At 46.6% G+C, this 27,040-nt stretch overlaps 1 protein-coding gene across 2 annotated transcripts in view; it reads right to left on the reverse strand.

Moving 5' to 3' along the window:
- LOC134932159 (long-chain fatty acid transport protein 2-like) overlaps nt 1–27,040 on the reverse strand; it is a 266,805-nt gene that overhangs the window by 146,965 nt on the left and 92,800 nt on the right. The window contains exons 5-6 of one of the 2 annotated variants that reach the window (XM_063926306.1): nt 16,511–16,705; nt 2,450–2,540 (exon numbers count right to left, since the gene is read on the reverse strand). In XM_063926306.1, the coding sequence (XP_063782376.1) occupies nt 2,450–2,540; nt 16,511–16,705 (286 nt within the window). The remainder of the gene's footprint in view (nt 1–2,449; nt 2,541–16,510; nt 16,706–27,040) is intronic. The other variant, XM_063926307.1, reaches the window with a different exon arrangement.

Genomic DNA, 27,040 nt, shown 5'->3' on the forward strand with positions numbered 1-27,040 from the left:
TAGGCTAGCTGAGTCTCTCTTGCTGCTGGTTTGCCTTCCCGCCCTCCCACCCCATTTGGTAGAGGTTTTGGCATGGAGTGCCTTGGCTCTGAATTGTTAGTTGTGGTTTATCGTTGGCTATTTGTTGGCGGAAAAGAACGGCAGGTTGTAGTTTGACTTGTTAGTTACAGTTGTTTACAGTATTGGTGTGGTTTAAGTGCACTCACCTCCATTGACTTTTAAGGCCGCTAGATCACCCATCAGGGGGCAGCGTCATCACCCATCAGGGTGGGCAGTCAGCGTGGAGGTCTGAGTCGGGCACCTATTACCTATGTATGGTTTGTGGTAAATTAGGATCGTTTGGGTTTTAATGTTTTTTGAGGTTATCGTCAGTGGAATATAGCCGTTCTTTTTTCTGCCACCATATGCCGGCTGAATCGGCATGTTAACTTAAGTTTTACTTTACAGGTTTTTTCTAATGGTTAGGGTACAATAAACAGCTAACAATTTTCTGCCAAATTCAAGTCTCCGTGTCATTATTTCTTGGTATTAAAGGTATTGAATGCTTTACTTTTTGAATAAGGGTCCACACATTATCATTAGGAGGTTTAGGAGAGCGAAATGACAGGCATAGGAATGGAGAGAGTTAAACCTCCTGTGAGGGGTGGACCTAAATGCTATGAAAAGTACAGCCAATGGTAGAGAGGGGAGGGTTCAGTATATATAAGGATGTATAGGCTAGCTGAGTCTCTCTTGCTGCTGGTTTGCCTTCCCGCCCTCCCACCCCATTTGGTAGAGGTTTTGGCATGGAGTGCCTTGGCTCTGAATTGTTAGTTATTATTTATCGTTGGCTATTTGTTGGCGGAAAAGAATGGCAGGTTGTAGTTTGACTTGTTAGTTACAGTTGTTTACAGTATTGGTGTGGTTTAGGTGCACTCACCTCCATTGACTTTTAAGGCCGCTAGATCACCCATCAGGGGGCAGCGTCATCACCCATCAGGGTTGGCAGTCAGCGTGGAGGTCTGAGTCGGGCACCTATTACCTATGTATGGTTTGTGGTAAATTAGGATCGTTTGGGTTTTAATGTTTTTTGAGGTTATCGTCAGTGGAATATAGCTGTTCTTTTTTCTGCCACCATATGCCGGCTGAATCGGCATGTTAACTTAAATTTTACTTTACAAGTTTTTTCTAATGGTTAGGGTACAATAAATAGCTAACAATTTTCTGCCAAATTCAAGTCTCCGTGTCATTATTTCTTGGTATTAAAGGTATTGAATGCTTTACTTTTTGAATAAGGGTCCACACATTATCATTAGGAGGTTTATCACCGTCCTAATGTGTGATGATTATTTGGAGTCTGTCTTTTGGGGATTCTCTGTCCTTCTGCCTAGGGTTCATCGGTGAGGTCCAGAGGAGGTCGTCATCCATGTTGCTGCAGTATCAGATACGGCCGACATCAGCACCGACACTTCACAGCCACCTACTTACCTTGCTTTGGTAGTATCACACAGACATACAGCAGCTGTCTGCCATCCCCGCAGCACACACACAGTAGCAGCCGCTGATCCCCCCTTACCACAGCATACACTGTGGCAGCATCTCTTCTTCTTTCCCTCCCAGATGACAGTGGAGGCTGTGTCCCCCTCTCGTCCCCACAACAGAGCGACAGCCATCACAATTAGGAGGCCCCTCTGAGCCTCGGGCACGGGAGGGGTGTACCCTTTGTACCCCTTAGCATCTGGCCTGGGCTTTTGGAACCCATGGTGCCGCACAAGCCACCCCGTCGCAGAGGCCAGGAAATCTCTGTCCTATGACGGACATGATGACATCCCTGGCCTTTTCCCATCCCCTAAATACAAATGGAGGCTATCACCGCCCTTTCCCGTTCTCCCAGACAGCAGCAGACTGCTAATCACTGACAGTCTGCTGCCGCTCTGCATCCTATGTCGCAAGACTCGTTCACACAAGCGCAGAATGGGTCCTTTGCATGCACAAAGTAACGAAAATATGTAGTTTGCAATGATGGGAGCAGGTGCAGTCGGAACCTGAATAATTACTCTGACAGTTCTAGTTTTTAAATGTATTAATTAAACAATCTTTCAATGCATGTAGTGCACATACTGTGTTACTACATATAATTACATATGGAGACAATCACGAGATCACCTGTCGGGATCACGGCGGTCACAATGCCGATGCCAGAATCACAACAGGCGGTGAAATACCGGAATACCAGCGCCACAGGATTTTCTCCCTCTTTGGGTGTCCACAGCGCCTATAGAGGAAGAATATAACCTGTGGCAAGCGCACCGAGCTACCGTGCCCGCAGCATGGCTAGTGCAGAGATCCCGCAAGAGGCTTTACTGTTGGTATCTTGACAGCCAGCATCCCAGCCGCCAGTAAATACGTATGTATTCCGTTACATAGACACAGTAACCTTAGGTATTTCTGCTGCATAAGATTATCTTACCTCTTGGTACTCGGATGCAGTGCCCTGATGCATCTCTAACTGGTTCATCCTTTTCTACATTGTATTTGATCAGTTCAAAAGGTCGAACAAACTGAAAGACAACATATTAAAAAATATATATTTATTGTGAATTACTACCAAATTTAGATTAATTATCAGAAACATTCAACTTTTATCATGGATATCCCAAGTACGTAGATTCCTTAATTGGTTTCCTATGGGCACAAATGGCATATTCAATTTATGCAAATAAACCTAAATATTAACCAGTCTTAAACTATATAAAATATTTTCAAAATACTTTGGGGGTAACTCAGACCTGATCGCTCCTCTGCAAATTTGCAGAGGTTTGCGATCAGATAGTCGCCGCCCAGACAGAGTAAATACCTGCCCTACGCAATTCTGCATACAACTTGCGAAAATCTCTGAGACTTACTCCTACAGTGCAATAGAAACAGGTTGATCAGGGCTGGAGCTGACGTCACACACCCTCCATGAAAATGCTTGGGCACACCTGAGTTTTTACTGACACTCCCAGAAAACGGACAGTTACCTCCCCCCAAATGGCTGCTGCCTGTCAATCAACTTTCGTACGCCTAGCAATTGAAAAGACTGGATTTTTTCACAGTTTTTCCTTGCGCATGCATACTATGAACCGTACGCATGCGCAGTCAATCGATGATCATCCGCCTTGCGAATTTCGCACAACAACGATCAGATCTAAATCGGCCCCTTTCTCAGAAACTGCCTGGAGCTGGTGGCAGAGTTGCACTGTGGCCAGTACTACTACTACAAAATAAAGTACAAAGGCAGCTATCAGATCTGCCTCAATGAAGGATGGGGGGAGGGGGGGGAGTGACTTGATGCAGGGTCAGATGACCTATCCTGGAGTTCCCCAACACTCAACCAGGAGCAGCCAACATTAAGATTTATTTATAAACAGTAATTTATATTGCACACACATATTCCACATCGCCTTACAGACAATATTTTCCCATTCACGGTGGAGCATACAATCAATATTCCATGCCACAAGTACACACACACACACACACACACACACACACACACACACACACACACACACACACACGCGCCAATTATTCTACCAGTATATTTTTGGATTGTGGGAGGAAACCAGAGTACCCGGAGGAAACCCACGTAAGTATAAGGAGAAATACAAACTCCGCACACAGTTAGGGCCATGGTGGGAATCTAACTCATGACCTCAGTGTTGTGAGGCAGTAATGGCAATTATGCCAACCGTGCTGCCCGAAGATGATAATATAGATGGCTAAAATGCAAGGGAATGTGCTGGTGACTGACTGCTGGGCCTGGGCAAGGGAGGCATATGGCTGTGGTCAACATACCTCTGCCCTATCCCGCCATGGGGAGGAAGCAGATAGTGCCCAACAAGTTTTAGCCTGCTTCTACAGAGGTTTTTTAACATGTTTTAATGTGTTATTTTATGGTGGGAACCTCTTCCCTCTAGTCATGGCACTAGCTAGCTAATGAAAAGCATCAGTAGTAACTCATGTAAATGTGATCAGTGGCCAGAAAGAAGGGATTATGGATTAACACTGTGGATAGAGAGAGTTTAGTCTTCACCAGTAGTTTAGATTTTGTTTATTGAATTACACAGCAATGATGCTGCTGTCTCTGTTGTGTATAGACCTGTTTCTGTTACTAAGTAGAGGGTTTAAGTTTGCCCAGGGACTGACATGCTTAAAAAAAGAGACTTTACCTATAGGGAAAGTGTGAAATTTCAATATTAGACCATGGGGTATATTTACTAATATTCATGTTTTAGCCGTTTTTAAGGGTGTGTGATCTCGAATGATATCGGGTGCATTTTACTGCAACTTTTTGAATCCTGATACGGTCATTTACTAAGCTGCCGAGTTTTCCTCATTCGTTTTTTCCGATGTCGATGTGATTCGTAATGTCAGGCAGTGTTTTACGGGAGTGATGAGTAAAACACTGCCTGACAAAACACAAGGAATCCCGGCCGGATCTTTGAGATCCGTGCAGGGCTTCATTGTGTACCTTAAAAAAGTTTTTAAAATGTTAAAAATTCTGGAAAAAATTGCGTGGGGTCCCCCCTGCTAAGCATAACCAGCCTCGGGCTCTTTGAGCCGGTCCTGGTTGTAAAAATACGGGGAAAAAATTGACATGGGATCCCCCATATTTTAACAACCAGCACCGGGCTCTGCGCCTGGTCCTAGTGTTAAAAATACGGGGGACAAAAGACGAAGGGGTCCCCCATATTTTTCACACCAGCACCGAGCTCCACTAGTCAGAGAGATAATGCCACAGCCGGGGGACACTTTTATATTGGTCCCTGCGGCGCTGGCATTACATCACCAACTAGTCCCCCCTGGCCGGGGTACCCTGGAGGAGTGGAGACCACTTAAATCAAGGGGTCCCCCCCTCCAGCCACCCAAGGGCCAGGGGTGAAGCCCAAGGCTGTCCTTCTCATCCAAGGGCTGCGGATGGGGGGCTGATAGCCATAGTGTCAAAAAAAGAATATTGTTTTTTGTAGCAGTACTACAAGTCCCAGCAAGCCTCCCCCGCAAGCTGGTACTTGGAGAACCACAAGTACCAGCATGCGGGGGGGAAACGGGCCCGCTGGTACCTGTAGTTCTACTACGAAAAAAATACCCAAATAAAAACAAAAAGCACACACCGTGACAGTATAACTTTATTACATACATGCACACCCACATACACACATACTTACCTATGTTGACACGAAGAGTCGGTCCCCTTCTCCACGTAGAATCCAAGGGGTACCTGTAAATAAAATTATACTCACAACAATCCAGTGTAGATCGGTCCTCTTCTGCTTGTAATCCACGTACTTGGCAAAAAAAAAAAAAAACGAATAACCCGGACCACGCACTGAAAGGGGTCCCATGTTTACACATGGGACCCCTTTCCCCGACTGACGGGACCCCCCGTGACTGCTGTCAAAGAGGGTCCCTTCAGCCAATCAGGGAGCGCCACGTCATGGCACTCTCCTGATTGGCTGTGTGCGCCTAAGCTGTCAGTCAGGCTGCGCACTGAAGATACAATATAGCGCATAGGCGCTCCATTGTATCCAATGGTGGGAACTTTGCGGTATGCGGTAGACCGCGAGGTTAAGTGGGGCCAACCACAAGAGTGACCCCACTTAACCTCGCGGTCTACCGTGCATGATTATCCAAACTCGCCTGGAAAAAGCAGGTCTATTTTATTGCTGCTTTTTTTAACGATTCGCAAAAAAATACACCTGCATTTGAGCATTCAGAGACTAACACCCAAATACGAATTAATAGTAAATTCCCGTGTTGTATGAACAAACAGCCGCGTTTGACCGATGGTCTATTCATTCGTATTTCTGAATTTAGCCTTGAAAACCATTACGAATAGCCCAAACACTGCCAAGATTTGTGCTTAGTGAATTCCCATGTTGGGACTTAGAAAAAAAAACACAAATTGGACAAACTCGGATTATTAGTAAATATAGGCCCATGAGTAAGAACCTAGAGGACAAAAGGGTTGGTGCAGTATAATATCTCCCTGACCTTTTAGGGCCAATCTTATTTTCTCTCACATCCTAGAGCAGGCATTCCCAACCACGTTCCTCAAGGCACACCAACAGTGCAGGTTTTAGTCATATCCAGGCTGCAGCACAGATGGTTAAATCAAAATAACTGAGCTACTAATTAAGTCACCTGTGCTGAAGCCTTGATATCACTAAAACCTGCACTGTTAGTGTGCCTTAAGGACCATGGTTGGGAATGCCTGTCCTAGAGGATACTGGGAATCCATTTAGTTCCATGGGGTATAGACGGGTCCACTAGGAGCATTGCGCACTTTATGAATTTGATAGTGTGGGCTGGCTCCTCCCTCTATGCCCCTCCTACCAGACTCAGTTTAGAGAATGTGCCCGGAGGAGCCGGTCATGTCTCTGGAAGCTCCTGAGGAGTTTTCTGCATTTATTTTATACAGTATGTTTTTGTTATTTTCAGGCAGGACTGGATGGCACCAGCCTGCCTGCTTTGTGGGAATTAGGGGGGGAATGGCCCAACCTCTTGAAGGGTTAATGGTCCCGTTCCCCGTTGACAGGACACTAGCTCCTGAGAGAACTATTCGCAAGCCCAACCTCGGCGAGCGTGCATTCCAGCAGCACGCCCCCACCACTAACAGAGCCAGAAGTAAGAAGTGGTGAGCACTAAGCCGGCATCACAGTTAGCGGGTCGCCGGCCATTACGGCAGCATGAGTGTACGTAGATGCACGGCTTTTGAAAGGGGCGGACTGCATCTCCCACTGTGTATGGACACAGACGCTGAACAGTGGACACAGTAACGAGACTGGCAACAAAGCTATAAAAGGAGTCTGTCTCCATTTTATGCACTCAGACACAAACAGCCAGTATAAAAAATAGTGGGAAGACCACGTGCCATTGGAGGGGCGGGGCTTCACTATGAGTGGATCCAGCAGCTCACCAGCGCCATTTGCAGCTGACACAAACACTTACTGACAGGGATGCGCAGCTCCTCCGGAGAGACTCCAGATTACCTCAGCGATACCAGGGGGTCATAGCAGGGGGCGAGGGATTATTAGTGTACTATGGTGTCTATTTACTAAGCCTTGGATGGAGATAAAGTTACCGGAGATAAAGTACCAGCTAACTGTCATTTTTCAAACCCAGCCTTTGAAATGTTAGGAGCGGATCCGATTGGCTGGTACTTTATCTCCGCTGACTTTATCTCCATCCAAGGCTTAGTAAATATACCCGTAAGTCCCTAATCTAGGTACTTAGTCTGCAACCTGGCTAAGCTTGGCATTAGCGGTAAGGGCGCCGTGTGCTAGCTCCATACTCTCTCTGTGTCTCCCTGGAAGGGCTCTTTGTGAGTTAATTGTGCATTTAATCTTTTCCTGTATGTGTGTGCTGTCACTGTTACAGTACGTCAGGCAAATAGTGTTCCTCTGCTCCAGGGGGTTCACTAGTGTGTACTCAGTGTAGTGTCCTTTCCCAGGCTAGCGGGGCAGAACCAGCATGGTTGGACTCCATTAGTGGAATGATTTCCAACATTTCTACTAAACTGTCCTGCAATACTTAAGACAATCTATGACTGAGTTTATGAAAAGAGACTTAGTACCCAAACCAGAGTCTCAGTCCCCTGCCATTTGTCCGCAAAAATGTACTTTGGCCCGTATCCTGCAGTCTGACTCTGATGATGAGGGGTCAGACATGGAGGAGGGGTAGGTGGACTCAGAGGTGGGGGAGGGTACTCTGTCACAGGGAATAGAGGCTCTCATAGAGGCTATCAGATTAGTTCTGCATATCCCTGATAAGGTGACAGAGGAGAGTGAGGATCTTATTTTAATATAAAAAAGAACTCCTCAACCACTTTTCCTGTGTCAAAGGAACTAAATACCCTGTTTGTAGAACCGTGGCTTAATCCTGATAGGAAATTTCAAATCCCTAAAAGGTTGCTATCATCTTTTCCTTTTCCTCCTGAGGATAGGAAAAAATGGGAAAATCCACCAATAGTGGATGCATCAGTATCCAGGCTGTCACAAAAAATTGTATTGCCTGTGGGACCACACTCAAATCCTTGTATACAGCTGCTGGAGTAGCCCAGAGACCCACTATAGCATGTGGGTGGATTACAAGAGCCATTGCCAAATGGTCGGGTAATCTACTGTAATTGAGGGATTAAATACCTTACCTCAAGGGGAGATTATTTTACTCCTGCAACATATACAGGACTCTGCAAACTTTATGGTGGAAGCAGGGCCGATGCAAAGAGCCTGGAATGAAAAGCAGTGCTCCATGTCACCCCCAGCCAGGACTATAGGAGCTGGCAAGGTTACTGCCTGTGCCGGGTGGAGGTGGAGCTGAAGGCTGCAATACGGGAGTTTAGCAGTCACGGCTACTGTAAGATACGCATTATGGGGGATTGCAGTGGCTGTGAAAGGTAGGACTATGCTACCTTTTTTAGACAGCTGTAGCAGGCCGCCCCCTCAGGTCCCGGAGCCCCTAGGCAGCTGCCTAAAGCTGCCTAGTGGAAGCTCAGGCCCTGGGTGGAAGCCATAAAAGAAATAGGCTTGCTTAATGCACGCACCACTGATATGTCAGTGTCAGCATGCAGGGGCCTATGGCTACACCAGTGGACTGCTGATGCAGACTTCAGGAAAGGCGTGGAAGGCCTACCCTTCACAGAAGAGGCCTTGTTTGGAGATGAACTAGACAGATAGATCTCCAAAGCTACTGCGGGTAAGTCCACATATCATCCTTCTGCAGCTCCCCCAGCTAGGAAGGCTTGCTCAGGTCCCAATTTACAGTCCTTTCAGATGACCAAGTTTAGGGGCAAATCCAGAGGTTCTTGTATAGTCACCAGAGGCGCTAGAGGTTTACCTTGCAAACCAGCAACTGACAGTTCACAGGAAAAGAGCTGAAGCTCTGCTTCCTCAAAACCTTCAGCATGATGGTGGACCGCTATGCCTGGAAGACTGGCAGGTGGGAGCCCGACTAAAATATTCAGTCACATTTGTACAAGTTCGTTCCAGGATCCCAGGGTCATATATCTTATTTTCCAGGGCTACATACTGGAGTTCCAGGAACTCCCACCTCACAGATTCTTCAAATCAGGCTTACCAGTTTCACAAGAGGCAAGTATAACTTTACATGACGCCATTCACAAATTGGTACAGACTCAGGTCATTGTTCCAGTTCCACCTAATCTGCAAAACAAGTGGTATTATTGCAACTTGTTTGTAGTACAGAAACTGGACGGTTCGGTAAGACTGATTCTGAACCTCAAGTCGTTAAACCCCTACTTACGAGTGTTCAAATTCAAGATGGAGTCTCTGAGAGTGGTGATCTCAGGTCTGGAGCAGGGGGAATTCCTAGTGTCTCTGGATACCAAGGAGGCGTACCTTCACATTCTGGTCTGGCCGCCTCATCAGGCTCATCTACGGTTTGCACTGCAGGACTGTCACTATAATTTCCAGGCCCTGCCATTTGGTCTCTCCACGGCACAGAGAGTGTTCACCAAGGTGATGGCAGAGATGATGTTTCTACTCCGCAAACTGGGAGTGAACATAATTCCATACCTGGATGATCTTCTAATACAGGCACTGTCCAGGGAGCGGTTGTTGGACAGCATTGGCCTCTCAACCAGACTACTCCTGGATCACGGGTGGATTCTGAACTTACCAAAATCTCACCTGGAACCGACACAGAGGCTTCCTTTCCTGGGAATGATACTGGACACAGAGTCTCAGAGAGTGTTCCTTCCCTTGGAGAAGGCTATGGTAATCCAGTCGATGGTTCGGCTGTCCTGAAGCCAACCCTGATCTCGGTGCATCTGTGCATTCGCCTTCTGGAAAAAATGGTGGCCTCTTATGAAGCGCTTCAGTATAGAAGGTTTCATGTAAGGCTTTTACAGCTAGATCTATTGGACAAATGGTCCGGATCACATTTTCACATGCACCAGAGGATCTGTCTGTCTCCAAGAGCCAGGATCTCCCTTCTGTGGTGGCTACAGACTTCTCACCTCGTCGAGGGTCAGAGGTACGGGATTCAGAATTGGATCCTGCTAACCACAGACCCAAGCCTCAGAGGTTGGGGAGCAGTTACCCAAGGAGTGCAATTTCAAGGAAGATGGTCAAGTCAGGAAGTCGTCCTTCCAATAAACATCTTGGAACTCAGGGCTACCTACAACGCCCTTCTGCAGGCCTTATCTCTACTTGTCCAGTCGGACAATGTAACTGCAGTAACGTACATAAACCGGCAGTGCAGAATGAAAAGCAGAGCAGCAATGTCAGAGGTGTCAAGAATTTTCCTCTGGGCGGAAAAACTCGCTGTGGCATTGTCGGTGGTCTTCATTTCGGGAGTAAACAACTGGGAAGCAGACTTTCTCAGCAGACACGACCTGCACCCAGGGGAATTGGGCCTTCACCCAGAGGTGTTCCAGTGATTGACACGTCAGTGGGGATATCCACAGATCAACATGATGGCCTCTCGACTCAACAAGAAGCTCCAGCGGTATTGTTCCAGGTCGAGAGACCCACAAGCAGCAGCGGTAGATGCTCCGACAACTCCGTGGGTCTACCAGCTTGTGTACATGTTTCCTCCACTTCCTCTGATCCCAAGAATTCTAAAGAGAATAAAAAGGGAAAAGATTCAAGCAATCCTCATTGTTCTGGACTGGCCGTAAAGGGCATGGTAATATGCGGATCTTCTCGAGATGCTGATCGAAGATCCATGGCCTCTACCTCTTTGCGAGGATCTTCTGCAACAGGGCCCATTCATCTATCAAGACTTACCGTGGCTACATTTAACAACATGGAAGTTGAACGGTTGATTCTAGCCAGGAGAGGGATTCTTGACAAGGTCATCCTGACTATGATCCAAGCCAGGAAGGGGGTAATGTCTAAACATTACCACCGTATATGGAAGAAGTATGTCTCTTGGTGTGAAAGCAGACCATATTCTACGGTGGAATTTCATCTGGGACGTTTCCTGCTTTTTCTACAGTCGGGAGTGGATGTGGGCCTACGTCTAGGTTCCATTAAAGTCCAGATTTTGGCCTTGTCTATTTACTTTCAGAAACAATTGGCTTCTCTCCCTGAGGTCCAGACGTTCTTGAAGGGTGTTTTGCACATACAACCTCCCTTTGTGCCTCCCACCGCACCTTGGGATCTCAATTTGGTTCTGCACTTTCTCCAATCAGACTGGTTTGAACCGTTACAGGAGGTGGACATAAAGTACCCTACGTGGAAAACAGTCACACTGCTGGCCTTGGCTTCAGCAAGACGTGTGTCGGAGCTGGGGCATTGTATTACAAGAGCCTCTACTTAATTTTCCATGAGGACAGAGCTGAACTCAGGACTCATCAGCAATTTTTTCCTAAGGTGGTGTCCGCATTTCACATCAACCAACCTATTGTGGTTCCGGTTGTTACGGACACCTCTGCTACTTCAAAGTCTTTGGATGTTGTGAGGGTTTTGAAGGTGTATGTAAAGAGGATGGCTCATCACAGGAAATCAGACTCGCTGTTCGTTCTTTATGATCCCAATAAAATTGGGTGTTCTGCTTCAGAGCAGTTTATTGCACGCTGGATCAGGCTCACTATCCAGCATGCTTATTTCACGGCAGTCTTGCCGGTTCCAAAATCTGTACAGGCCCACTCTACTAGGTTGGTGGGTTCTTCTTGGGCAGCTGCTCGGGGTGTCTCGGCTTTACAGCTCTGCCGTGCAGCTACTTGGTCAGGTTCGGACACGTTTGCAAAGTTTTACAAGATACTTTGGCCTCTGAGGACCTTCAGTTTGGTCAATCAGTTCTGCAGGAACCTCAGCACTCTCCCACCTGGTTTGGGAGCTTTGGTACTTCCCTATGGTACTAAATGGATTCCCAGTATCCCCAAGGATGTAAGAGAAAATAGGATTTTAAATACCTACCGGTAAATCCTTTTTCGTAGTTCGTAGGGGATACTGGGCGCCCGCCCGGTGCTTCGTTCTTCCTGCACTGTTACTTGGTTCAGTAATGTTGTTTGGTTCAGCTGTTGCTGTTCCTGGTTTCAAGTTTGGTTAGCATGGCTTTCCTCTTGTTTTGTGTGTGCTGGTTCGTAATCTCACCACTTTCATTTTTCTATATCCTTCTCTCAAAGTATGTCCGTCTCCTCGGGCACAGTTTCCTAGACTGAGTCTGGTAGGAGGGGCATAGAGGTAGAAGCCAGCGCACACTATCAAATTCTTAAAGTGCCCAAGGCTTCTAGGGGACCCGTCTATAACCCATGGTACTAAATGGATTCCCAGTATCCCCTATGGACTACGAGAAAAGGATTTACCGGTAGGTAATTAAAATCCTGTTTTTTAGCTACGTACTGTATAACATTCTGCAACAAACTGTTTTCATGTTATTAGTTGGTAAGAAGAAAAAAAAATGTGATTTTATATACTGTACGAAACTGATGACAAAATGCGCTAGACATGCTCTTTTGTTACTACTGTGGACCTTACACTGCATCCTGGTTTGCGTGAACCCAGCATGCGTTGATCTCTGGATATCACCAACATTGTCCTGGAAGCAGTTTTGCCGGTGGAGTATCTTCAAAAAGCCACGTGATAATCAGCCCACACTGTTTGTGTCTTATTACAAGCATGTCTTACTTGTGATCACTTTTGTACATGTCTGTGTGAATTAAACTTTTACGCACTATGGAGCGCTCCCTGTTCTTCTTTTTAATAGTGCGTCTAAATATGGGATTCATATAAAAATGGGAGCTGTGGTCCAAATATACAAGGGCCTTGGTGCTTTGCAATGCTTTATACAAAACAGTTTGTCATATTGCAGTATGCTATATGGTATATGGGATTGTGAGTACGTATGTAAGAATGTTCAAATTTTATATTTAACTCATATACAGATATATATATATATATATATATATATATATATATAATGTCCAGTGTGGTGTCCGGCACTCTCATATAAGATGATAATTTGCTGCGGTTCCTTCCTCATGAGGAAATGAATCCCATCAGATAGAATAACAAGATAAGCAGGCGGCACTCGTCAGGCTGGATAAACGTGATGACTTTATTGGCTAAAGGCCGACATGTTTCGGAGATAACTTCTCCGTCCTCAGGGCCAGACAAACAAATAACAAGTGTGCAAGTGGCTTATAAGACATGGAAAACCCCCCCAAATTAACAAACCTAACCGTACTCACCTGCTCCACGGCGCACCCGCCCGTCGACCGCTACGAGGCACTTCCGCGTCTCACTGCCGCGACGTCACAGATGCGCCGCATCGCAGGGGAGCTCCATGGCAACCGGAGCGTAAGCTAATCACGTCCCCGGCAACCTGTGGTATAACAAAACATGTGAATATAAAATTAGTAAGTGCATAACAGACAGTATACTATCCGTGAATTAAAAGTTAAAAACACATAAACACATAAAACGAGAGCTGGGAAAAACAACAAGGAGTACGTCATAAATATTGAATATTGAATATTAAATGTTAAATAGTAAATACTGACATCAGGCTGCCGGAGCTCAATTTGTGAACTGACAGCAGCTGTTTCTCTTTCATGCGATACAAATGTATCATATGTTTATTGGTTCTTCTCTAGAGGATGTAAATATACAACCCGCTGATAGTTAAGCAATCAATACTTAGGTTATGTTATTATGACAACCACTGTTTGTTAAAGGCATCCCCTCAGTCCTACTGTAACATTATAGTCTTAGTCACATAAGGGTATTAGAATCTTAGAACTCTGGGGTAATATAACCTACCAAAGTAATATTATTTAAGGCTTGAAGGGCATGAGGCGTTACCAAAATAGCGATATAACGATGAAGGGAACTTACTAAAAGGACTGACAAATTTTCTGAAGTGTGTAAGTATTTAAATATTATAATTATTATAAAAAGCACTGGAGTCCCAGGTTCTCATTTAAGCCCTTGGGAAAAATAGTGCCCAGGGAGTATATCCACCTGGACTCCTTTTGTAGTAAGAGCCTATCCCTGTTGCCACCCCTTAAGGACTTAGGGACATGGTCAATAAGGATGGCCCTAATGCTTGACACTCCATGTTTGGCTTCAATACAGTGACGGGCAAACGGCTGGTCACTAGAGCCCTTTTCATGGGCTTTTTTAATTGCACTCCGATGTAAAGCCATACGTTCCCTAAATTGCCTAATGGTCTTACCAATATATGCAAGGCCACATGGGCAAGTGAGGAGGTACACCACATGTGTGGAGGTACATGTGAGTCTGTGCCTAATTTTAATTTTCCGACCTGTATGGGGATGATTAAAAGTAGCCCCTACACTAAGAGTGTTACAGGTCGCACATCCCAAGCACCTAAAGCAACCTGATATCAAGCGGAGAAAGTGGGGTTCATTGTCCTTAGTGAGGCTAGAAACATCAAGTTTCATGATGTGGTCACCCAGATTTCTGCCTAGGCATAAGGCGTGTGTTTGCCAAAGAGGACAAAGATTGGTCCGTCTGTATAATCGGCCAGAGCTGTTTGGCCCGGCGGGTCACCCTGGTGCTGGCCGTGGTATATTTACTCACCATGGCCAGTCTGGGGTTATCCTGTAGGGGTGAAGTACTTGACTGTCTCAATAGTTTCATGCGTGGTATGCTAAGGACCTTAGATCGTGAGGCCTCACGATCTAAGGTCGGAAAATTAAAATTAGGTCGGAAAATTAAAATTAGGCACAGACTCACATGTACCTCCACACATGTGGTGTACCTCCTCACTTGCCCATGTGGCCTTGCATATATTGGTAAGACCATTAGGCAATTTAGGGAACGTATGGCTTTACATCGGAGTGCAATTAAAAAAGCCCATGAAAAGGGCTCTAGTGACCAGCCGTTTGCCCGTCACTGTATGGAAGCCAAACATGGAGTGTCAAGCATTAGGGCCATCCTTATTGACCATGTCCCTAAGTCCTTAAGGGGTGGCAACAGGGATAGGCTCTTACTACAAAAGGAGTCCAGGTGGATATACTCCCTGGGCACTATTTTTCCCAAGGGCTTAAATGAGAACCTGGGACTCCAGTGCTTTTTATAATAATTATAATATTTAAATACTTACACACTTCAGAAAATTTGTCAGTCCTTTTAGTAAGTTCCCTTCATCGTTATATCGCTATTTTGGTAACGCCTCATGCCCTTCAAGCCTTAAATAATATTACTTTGGTAGGTTATATTACCCCAGAGTTCTAAGATTCTAATACCCTTATGTGACTAAGACTATAATGTTACAGTAGGACTGAGGGGATGCCTTTAACAAACAGTGGTTGTCATAATAACATAACCTAAGTATTGATTGCTTAACTATCAGCGGGTTGTATATTTATCATTACTATTTACTATTTAACATTTAATATTCAATATTCAATATTTATGACGTACTCCTTGTTGTTTTTCCCAGCTCTCGTTTTATGTGTTTATGTGTTTTTAACTTTTAATTCACGGATAGTATACTGTCTGTTATGCACTTACTAATTTTATATTCACATGTTTTGTTATACCACAGGTTGCCGGGGACGTGATTAGCTTACGCTCCGGTTGCCATGGAGCTCCCCTGCGACGTGGCGCATCTGTGACGTCGCGGCAGTGAGACGCGGAAGTGCCAAGTAGCGGTCGACGGGCGGGTGCGCCGTGGAGCAGGTGAGTACGGTTAGGTTTGTTAATTTGGGGGGGTTTTCCATGTCTTATAAGCCACTTGCACACTTGTTATTTGTTTGTCTGGCCCTGAGGACGGAGAAGTTATCTCCGAAACATGTCGGCCTTTAGCCAATAAAGTCATCACGTTTATCCAGCCTGACGAGTGCCGCCTGCTTATCTTGTTATTCTATATATATATATATATATATATAAAAGACTGTTTCTTTAGGGGGCGCCTAATACCAAGCTATAAAGTGAGTACAACAGCATCAATCTTTTCCAAGATGTACATATATTTATTAAAATACTTTTTTAAAATACTTATAGAAATTATTAAAGCCCTATTATAACAAGACAATGATTAATACATAAGCACATTTAAGTTTTTCAACACGTAATTGAAAGACAGCTCTTTTCTTGCGTATATGAATCCAGATGCTATTTTTGGGCTTAATAAAATAAAAGGCCCTATATGACTACTACATAGCCACTATGTACATTTTGGATCTGCAGTTACTCTCCTCCCGGCTACACACCATGTTACCTCACACACAGACTAAAGCTGGGAGCGTCTACCATCACCTCATGCTGATTGGGCACCACTCGCGGCTGCCGCTCGCTATAGGTGAAAGGGAGCGTCATTGCCCCCAAGCCACTGCGGGAGCTGCAGGGACTATTGCTACATCACTGCTATCTCTGAATTGTAGTAGACGGGTCAGTACGCGATAATGTTATCTATCTCATAGTTGAATATAACAGGCCATTGATATGAAGCACTGATGATGGAATCACACATCTTTTGTTGTCTAGTAATACCACTATTCATGTGCCAGTATATCAAATTATGTATCAGTCTACAACGTTGTGCAGAATACCTTCATGAACATATTACATCTGCCAATTGCTCCTTCTTTTCCAGAGTAGTTTAAGAAGAAAGCATTTCCTTCTGTTGCTGCATAAAATTCACATAATTTCATATCACCAAAACGATGTATAAACTCTTTCCAGACATCGGGTCGGAGACCATTCCCCACACCAATTCGCACACAGTGATCTTTGTCATTGTCCTTCTAGAAAATGAAGAAATGGTGCAGTTGGATTAAATTGTGGTTTTGTAGCCTAAAAAGTATAATTCGGATTGGAGCAATAATGATGGCAGACATGCTTGTCACAACAACATCTCTATGAAGGCAGTGGCGGATTTAGGGGGGGGGCACCAAGGCACGTGCCCCCCCTGTCATTTTTAGTGCAGACTGACATGCGGACGAGCGTCCGCATGTCTGTCTGCGGTCTCGTTTCCTCCCCTGCTGTTAGGAGGGACACGGAGGGCACAGTGCGCGCCTCTCCTGTGTCCCTCCTGGGTCTCCGGCGGCCGCTGGTCTCATAAAGGAAGTGCCGTTCGTGAGCACTTCCTTTATTACAGTGACCCGCGGCCGCCGGAGACACAGGAGGGACACAGGGAGGCGTGCACTGTGCTGTGCCCTCCGTGTCCCTCCTAACAGCAGGGGAGCGGGGGGAGCAGCGGCGGCGGCGGAGGAAGGGGGGGGGGGGGACGCACTTGGGGGGAATATCTGGCACTGGGGGCATATTTGGCAGGGAGGGGGGGGGAATATCTGGCACTGGGGACATATATGGCACTGGGGGGAATATCTGGCACTGGGGGCATATATGGCACTGGGGAGGGAATATCTGGCACTGGGGGCACATTTGGCAGGGAGGGGGGGAAGAATATCTGGCACTGGGGACATATATGGCACTGGGGGGAATATCTGGCACTGGGGGCATATATGGCACTGGGGGCATATGTGGCACTGGGGGGGGAATATCTGGCACTGGGGCATATGTGGCACTGGGGGCATATATAGCACTGGGGGGGCGATATCTGGCACAGGGGGCATATGTGGCACTGTCGGGGAATATCTGGCACTGGGGGTATATGTGTACCTGGCACATGGGGGGGGGGGCTATATTTGGCACTAGGGGCATGTGAGTACCTGGCACCGTGGGGGAATATCTGGCACTGGGGACATATGTGGCACTGGGAGCACAGCCCTAGCAACAAGGACTACCTCCTAGCAACGAGCATGACACCCAGTGCATGAAACCCCTGGCAACGAGCATGACACCCAGTGCATGAAACCCCTGGCAACGAGCATGACACCCAGTGCATGAAACCCCTGGTAACGAGCATGACACCCTGAGCATGAAAACCCCTGGCACCGTGCATGGAACCAAGAGCATGAAACCCCTGGCAACGAGCATGACACCCAGTGCATGAAACCCCTGACAACGAGCAGGTATTTGAAAAGTAATTAGAAGCCTTACTGTAGGACTTAATGTGTAATGGGCATTACGGTGTGTGGCATAATGTATCACGGACATTGCGGTGTGTGTCATAATGTGTCACAGGCATTACGGTGTATGGTATACTATATCGCTGGCATTGTGATATGTGGTATAATGTCTCAGGGTCATTGCAGTGTGTGGCATAATGTATCACGGACATTGCGGTGTGTGTCATAATGTGTCAGGCATTACGGTGTGTGGTATACTATATCACGGGCATTGTGGTATGTGGTATAATGTCTCAGGGTCATTGCAGTGTGGCATAATATATAACGGGCATTGCGGTGTGTGGCATAGGGTATAACGGGCATTGCGGTATGTGTCACAGGCATTACGGTGTATGGTATACTATATCACGGGCATTGTGGTATAATGTCTCAAGGTCATTGCAGTGTGTGGCATAATGTGTCACAGACATTGTATGTGCTATAATGTATCAGGGGCAGTGCAGTGTGTAGCATAATGTATAACGAGCATTGCGATTCCTGTCATAATGTGTCACAGGCATTACGGTGTGTGGCATAATGTGTCTGGGGCATTACAGTGTGTGCATATTGTGTCATGTGCATTATTGTGTGTGGAATAATGTCTAAGGGCCATTGCAGTATGTGGAATAATGTATACTGGGCATTACTATAAGGAGGAAAAATGACAAATAATGTAAGGGGCATGAATCAGGATTATTTTTCTTTCCTGTGGTGGCCAACGTCTGGGCGTGCAGGTTGCAAAACTGGGGTATAAGGTAGTCTTTTCCTGCAATACCACGCCCATTCAAACGAAGCCACGCCCATTCCAATGAAGCCACGCCCCATATGGTGCCCCCCCTGTAATTTTTTTCTGGATCCGCCCCTGTATGAAGGCATTGGTATGGTAAAGTGCACATATAAAATACCCACAGTGTAGTCAGCATTTTTACATTTCCAGTATTCATGAGACTGCAGCCCATCAATTCCACGTTTCCCTACTGTCTCCCATGCTTTTTGCAGTATACATGCTACCACTGGATAAAATAATCAGATGTCATGGCCTGGTCTGCCACTACTGTGCAGATGATACAAAACTATACCTTTGATCCAGGTACTGAGAACCCAATAACAGTCCTAAATGGCTGTCTAGCTGGGCTTCAAGAGTGGATGAGTGCTAGTTAGCTACAACTGTATCCTGATAAAACTGAGGTCCATATGATAGGAGCACACCATCAAAGGACAAGACTGCAGCATAGCAAACCAACTGGACTTACGCTTGGGGGTTAAAAATTACTAAACACTGGACATGGACTTTTCTCTTACGTCCTAGAGGATACTGGGGTCCATTTAGTACCATAAGGTATAGACGGGTCCAGTAGGAGCCATAGGCACTTTAAGAATTTGATAGTGTGGGCTGGCTCCTCCCTCTATGCCCCTCCCACCAGACTCAGTTTAGAAAATGTGCCTGGAGGAGCCGGTCACGCTGAAGGAAGCTCCTGAAGAGTTTTCTGCATTTATTTTATGTTTGTTATTTTCAGGCAAGGCTGGGTGGCACCAGCCTGTCTGCTTCGTGGGACTTGGGGGGAGGGGGGGGGGGAACGGCTCAGCCTCTTGAATTGGTTAATGGTCCCATTCCCTGCTGACAGGACACTGAGCTCCTGAGGGAACTATTCGCAAACCACCATGGCGAGCGTGCATTCCCGCAGCACACCGCCACCCCTAACAGAGCCAGAAGAATGAAAAGTGGTGAGTATTGGACCAGCGTCCCAGATAGCGGGGCACCAGCCATTATGGTGGAACAAGGGTACGGAGACGCACGGCTTCTGAACGGGGTGGAATGCATCTCCGGACACAGTACACAGCTGCGTCTCAGTACACTGTGCACGGTACCCATACTGGCAATACAGCCTTAAAACGGTTTCTGTCCATTTTAAGCACCAAAATCCTCAGCCAGTATTAAAAAAGCGGGAAGACCGCGTGCCATTGAAGGGGCAGGGCTTCACTATGAGAGGATCCAGCAGCTCACCAGCGCCATTTTCCCTCTGCAGTGGACACAGACGCTGACTGACAGGGATGCGCAGCTCCTCCAGTGTGACTCCAAATTACCTCAGCAGTACCAGGGGGTCATAGCAGGGTTGGAGCGATTACTAGTGTACTAAGTCCCCTATCAGGGTACTTAGTCTGTGATCAGGCTAAGCTTGGCATTAGCGGTAAGGGCGCGGTGGGGGCTGGCTCCAAACCTGTGTCTCCCTGAAGGGATCTTTGTGGGTTATTTTTGCTTATCCTTTTCCTGTGTGTGTGTGCTGTCACATTTACATTATGTCAGGCAAAGAGTGTGTTTCTTGTACAGCAGAGTGGTCCTCTTCACCGGGGGGCTCACTACTGGGTACTCAGGGTTCACAGAATAGCGGGACTGAACCAGAGTGGGTTAATTCTCTGAAAGGAATGATCTCTACTCTTTCTACAAAATTGTCCCGCAATGAGAAAGAGACGGAAAAAGACTGTGGATGAGTTTATAAGCCGAGACTCAGTCCCCAAAACAGCGTCTCAATCCCCTCAAATTTGGCCGCAAAAGTGATCTCTGGCCCATATCCTGCAGTCTGACTCTGATGCTGAAGGGTCAGACTTGGAGGAGGGTGTGGTAGGTAGACTTGGAGGGGTGGGGGAGGATGCGGCTCTGTCACAGGGAATAGAAGCTCTTATAGAAGCTATCAGAGATGTTCTGCATATCCCTGATAAGGTGTCAGAGGAGTGTGAGGAATCTTATTTTAATGTAAAAAAAGAAGTCTTCAGTCACTTTTCCTGTGTCAAAAGAATTGAATACCCTGTTTGAAGAACCGTGGGTTAATCCTGATAAGAAATTTAAAATCCCTAAAAGGTTGCTCTCATATTTTCCCTTTTCTCTGGAGGATAGGAAAAAATGGGAAAATCCACCGATAGTGGACGCATCAGTCTCTAGGCGGTCAGGAAAAATTGTATTGCCTGTTCCTGGTGCAGCCTCTCTAAAAGACATGGCTGATCTTAAAATTGAGACTACACTCAAATCATTGTATACTGGGGTGGCCCAAAGACCCACTATTGCATTTGCGTGGATCACTAAATAACCTAATTGAGGGATTAGATTCCTTGTCTAGGGGGGATGTTGTTTTACTCCTACTGCATATACAGGACTCTGTGAACTTTATGGTAGAAGACATAAAAGAGATAGGCTTGCTTAATGCATGCACCACCACTATGGCAGTGTCGGCATGCAGGGGCTTATGGCTACGCCAGTGGACTGCTGATGTGGACTCCAGGAAAGGCATGAAAGGCCTACCATTAACAGGAGAGGCCTTGTTTGGAGATGAACTAGACAAATGGATCTTCACAGCTATTGTGGGTAAGTCTACGTATCTTCCTTCCGCCCCCCAACCATGAAGACTTATTCAGCTTCTAAGTTACAGTCCTTTCGGGCGGCCAAGTTCAAAGGCAAATCCAGAGGTGCTTCTACATCCTCCAGCGGCGCAAGAGGTAAACCACGCAAGTCAGCAACTGCAGGTGCTCAGGAACAGAGCTCAGGCTCTGCTTCCTCAAAGACTTCAGCATGACGGTGGACCGCAATGCCTGGAGGGCTGTCAGGTGGGAGCCCAAGTACAATTCTTCAGTCAGATTTGGTAAAGTTCGTGCCAGGATCCCTGGGTCATAGATCTTATTTCCCAGGGCTACAGACTGGAGTTCCAAAAACTCCCACCTCACAGATTATTCAAATCAGGCTTGCCAGTTTCACAAGAGGCAAGTATAACTTTACAGCATGCCATCCAAAAACTGGTACAAACTCAGGTCATTGTTCCATTTCCACCTCATCTGCTCAACAAGGGGTACTATTCCAACTTGTTCGCAGTACCGAAACCAGACGGTTCGGTTAGACTGATTCTGAACCTCAAGTCTTTTCTTTGAACCCGTAGTTACGTGTGTTCAAATTCAAGATGGAGTCTCTGAGAGCAGTAATCTCAGGTCTGGAGAAGGGAGAATTCCTAGTGTCTCTGGATATCAACTATGCGTACCTTCATATTCCGATCTGGCCGCCTCATCAGGCTTATCTACGGTTTGCACTGCAGAACTGTCACTACCAGTTCCAGGCCCTGCCCTTTGGTCTCTCCACAACACCGAGGGTGTTCACCAAGGTGATGGCAGAGATGATGTTTGTACTCTGCAAGCAGGGAGTGAACATAATTCCGTACCTGGACAATCTCCTGATAAAAGCACCGTCCAGGGAAAGGTTGCTGGACAGCATTGGTCTCTCACCCAAACTCCTCCAGGATAACGGGTGGATTCTGAACCTTTTGAAATCTAACCTGGAGCCAACAAGGAGGCTCCCATTCCTGGGAATGATACTGGACATGGAATCGCAAAAAGTGCTCCTTAAAAGTCCAGATTTCGGCCTTGTCCATTTTCTTTCAGAAACAATTGGCTTCTCTCCCTGAGGTCCAGACGTTCTTGAAAGGTGTTCTGCACATCCATCCTTCCTTTATGCCTCCCACGGCACCTTGGGATATCAACGTTGTGCTGCAGTTCCTCCAATCGGACTGGTTTGAACCGTTACAGGCGGTGGACGTAAAATATCTTACGGGAAGACCGTCACACTGTTGGCCTTGGCTTCAGCAACATGTGTGTCGGAGTTGGGGGGGCTAAGTCTCATAAAAGTCCCTATTCAATTTTCCATGAGGACACAGTTGAACTCAGAACTCGTCAGAAATTTCTTCATCAACCAACCTATTGTGGTTCCGGTTGTCACCGACACTTCTGCTACTTCAAAGTCTTTGGATGTTGTGAGGGTTTTGAAGTTGTATGCGAAGAGAACAGCTCGTCACAGAAAAACGGACTTGCTGTTTGTTCTTTATGATCCCAGTAAGATTGGGTGTCCTGCTTCAAAGCAGATAATTGCACGCTGGATCAGACTCACTATCCAGCATGCTTATCCTATGGCAGGTTTGCCATGTCCAAAATCTGTACAGGCCCACTCTACTAGGTCGGTCGGTTCTTCCTGGACGGCTGCCCAGGGTGTCTCGGCTTTACAGCTCTGCCGAGCAGCTACTTGGTCAGGTTCAAACACGTTTGCTAAGTTCTACAAGTTCGATACTTTGGCCTATGAGGACCTTCAGTTTGGTCAATTAGTTCTGCAGGAACCTCAGCACTCTCCCACCCAGTTTGGGAGCTTTGGTACAGCCCCATGGTACTAAATGAACCCCAGTATCCTCTAGTATGTTAAGAGAAAATTTTAATTACCTACCGGTAAATCCTTTTCTCGTAGTCCGTAGAGGATACTGGGCACCCGCCCAGTGCTTAGTTCTTCATGCAATGTTACTTGGTTAAGTATTGTTGGTTCAGTCGTTGCTGTTCCTGTTTCAAGTTTGGTTAGCTTGGCTTTCCTCTTGTGTGTGCTGGTTCGGAATATCACCACTATCCTTATCTATCATTCTCTCAAAGTATGTCCGTCTCCTCAGGCACAGTTTCCTAGTCTGGTAGTCATAAAGGGAGGAGCCATCCCACACTATCAAATTCTTAAAGTGCCCATGGCTCCTATTGGACCTGTCTATACCCCATGGTACTAAATGGACCCCAGTATCCTCTACGGACTACGAGAAAAGAATTTACCTGTAGGTAATTAAAATCCTATTTTCATTAACATATGGGCAGCAATTGGTAAAGCCCATAAATTACATTACTTCATCCAATGAGTGAAAGTGACAAATTTTAATGTTGAATAAATAGTTTAATAACTTGAAAGTCTGAAGGATTTGGAATCTGACTCTGACAGTAATGTTAACATAATAAGTTAATAAAGTGAGCAAATGACACATTGTTAATAACAAATACATGGGGGGGGGTACTTTGGACTGCACACCCTAGTTCCAAACATAATGAGAGGTGCTATCCAGGGATGTGCAGTCAGGGGAGGCAGGGGAGGCAGTGCCTCCCCTGTCATTAATGATTAAAATAATATAAAGAAGACACTTATGACACATATTCTGTGTCATAATTATCTGCTGTAGCCGTTACATTATTTTAATCATTTCTACTTTATTAAAAATGGTACTAAATTTGTTTCAGAGGCACCGCTCTCGGTGCCTCCAGCTAACAATGTTAAGGAGACGGAAGTGGGGGGCGGGGTTGAGAATCGGGCAGTAAAAGCCCATTAACAAAATCCCTATAGGCGGCACCTACTGGAAGTGCCGCTTTGACACGCACCTGATTTACACACTGTATGATTGTCCAGTGGCGGTGCCCCCACCCCTGTCATCCCCCCTATCCCCGTCTCCCAGCAACTCACAGCGACAGGGAGCTCAATGCAGTCCTCCATACGGGGGCCCGGGGATGTCGTCCCCAGGATCCAGCAGCGGCGGTACAGAGGAGAGAGCGCTGCTGCTGGAGGCAGAGTCTGGAGAGAATCATCCCGACTCTTGCAGGCTGATCCACCGGTGGCCGCAGCGCTTCAAGCTCCTCTCCTCCGCTGGCGCCAGTGACAGCGCTGGGTAGCGGGAGAGTCAGGACTCTGGAGCTGGACTGTAACAAGCCTGCACAGAGGTCAGTCGGGGGGGGGGGAGGGGGGAGGAGGACAGGAGAGAGCCGTGGTCATCAAGCTGGGGGAGCTATTGAATATATTTTATAAGGTGGGAGTGAAGGATACATTAAATATATAACGGGTGGTACGGAGAGGGGTTACTAAATATTTAGTGGGTGGGAGGATCATTAAATATTTAAGGGATGAGGATGAGGGGGGACACTAAATATATAAGGGGTGAGGGCTGCACCGTAACTAGTTGTGTGCAGAAGGGGCATTGCCCACAGCGCACACCTAGTTAGAGCGCATATTCCCCCTGCGCTCCCACTGCCCGTCCCTGAGGAGGCTCACTGATCGGCGGATGGCTGTAAACAGCCGGGTGATTGGGTGGCGGTCGCGGTGTGGAAGTGTCAGTGTGTCTCCGCCACACGGCTTCCGGTGTCACCCTAATGTCTGCCGTCATCTCAGTGCTGCCGTGCCGGCTGACATGGTCCAGCTGGAGGGGATGGGGGGCTTGAAGCCCTCTCCCAAAGACGCAAGACCAGGCAAGTCAGTGTCTCTGTGCGGAGATAGGGGCACCATGCATGTATACTGTATATGAGGTTACAGCAGAGCTACAAGTTTGTCTACTAAGAGGGCTCCGACAGGTCAGGTTTTCAGGATTTCCATGCTTGAGCACAGGTGAATCCGGGGACGCTGTCTGCCGTAATGTGTAAAAAGGGGACGCTGTCTGCCGTAATGTGTGAAAAGGGGGACGCTGTCTGCCGTGATGTGTAAAAAGGGGGACACTGTCTGCCGTAATGTGTAAAAAGGGGGACGATGTCTGCCGTAATGTGTAAAAAGGGCTCTACCTGGTGTAGTGGCGCTACTGTGCGGCATAATTTGAATAATGGAGACTACTGTGCATCGTAATATGAATTAGTATTATTTTGCGGCCACACCCCTTCTCCATGAAGCCACACCTCTATATTTTCCACGTGCGCCTCTACTGTCACCCACAGCTGTTACCGACTGCTGGCACCCTCTCCCTGTCACCCACTGTTGTCACCCTCTTACTGTCACCCACAGCTGGTACAGACTGCTGGCACCCTCTTCCTGTCACCAGCTTCCTGGCATCACCCTCTCCCTGTCACCCACAGCTGGCACCCTCTCACTGTTACTCACTGCGGTCACCCTCTTCCTGTCACCAGCTCTCTGGCATCACCCACTGCTGTCACCCTGTCCCTGTCACCCACTGCTGTCATACTCTCCCTGGCATCACCCTCTCCCTGTCACCCACTGTATCTCCCCTCTTGTTTTGAGGCCACACCCTCACTGCAAAAGCACAACCCGTTTTCTGGGAGAACGTGTGCCTTCGGCGCATGCAGGGATAGTGACGGTAGCGGGCATCAGCTCGGAGGCAGTAGCAGGCATCGACGGGACTCGGCTGACATTATGGCTGCAGTGCCTCACCAGCCACTGACCTCACCGCACGCCACTGGTGCTATCATGCTGAACTTGTAGTTCCACACAGAAGATGCACACTCTATAATACTAAGCCCTGCTAATATAATTAATTGCAATAAACTCTGTAATCTAACACAGAGTAAAATGGAAGTTCTTAGTATAATTTTGTCCAAAAAATATGGGCCCACCAACCAATGACCATGTGAAATCATCTGGTGGATCCCAAACACTGAGGTTCAAGTCCAGGGCACAGTACCCCCCAAGCCAATACAGGACAACAGTAAAAGGTTAAAGTGTTAGTAATGTTAATAAGTTAGAAGCCTAAGTTATGTGTTAAGAGTGTTACATGGGTGAAAGAAAGGTAATAATTAGAATGTTAATTAAAAGTGTTACATAGCTATTAAATTAATTAGGTGCTAAAAAAATTCTGAATTAAGTGTTACAATGTGATGCCCCAAAGCAGCCAGGCCACACCAACCCAGGGGGACCCTGCACCCTGAACTGATCCCTAAAACTGACAAATTGTATAAATGTATTAATCATAGTGCCCTTTCCAGTATGCAGTCTGTAAATGCCAGAGTTCCATGCTGATTAAAAATGCCCTTGGGTAGGTGGGTGGGGTGCTACTCCAAGCTGAAAAAAGTCTCTACATTCAAGTCTACACATGTACACAGACTGCATACTGGGAAAGGCACTATGATGGTAAGTCCCGAAAAATGTATATCATTTGTCAGTTCAGGGAGCCCACCGTTGATATCCCTTGTATCCCTGTGGGCTAGTGTGCCTTTGAACTTATCTACTATCCTCTCCACCACTGATCCAATTAAACGCAGGGTTTGAGGTGCAGAAAAAAGCTCTAGGTTTCACACCCTGAGCTATTCTGCCTTTTACATGTGCAGTAAACCCTGGGTTGACATTTGCTAACCCATTGATCCGGCGTAAAATGTGGACTCAGTGGGTTTCCCCATGAAGTAAACCTCAGAGGGTAGATAAGTAAAATGACTGCACTTGGTGAATAAAAAGATTATTCTTATCTATATATAATAATCAAAATTAATTCTAGTTGGCTGCGTGGCTTCCAATAAATGGATGGGAAACTCATAAAT

The sequence above is a fragment of the Pseudophryne corroboree genome, chromosome 6, assembly GCF_028390025.1.
Source record: "Pseudophryne corroboree isolate aPseCor3 chromosome 6, aPseCor3.hap2, whole genome shotgun sequence".
Lineage (NCBI taxonomy): Eukaryota > Metazoa > Chordata > Amphibia > Anura > Myobatrachidae > Pseudophryne > Pseudophryne corroboree.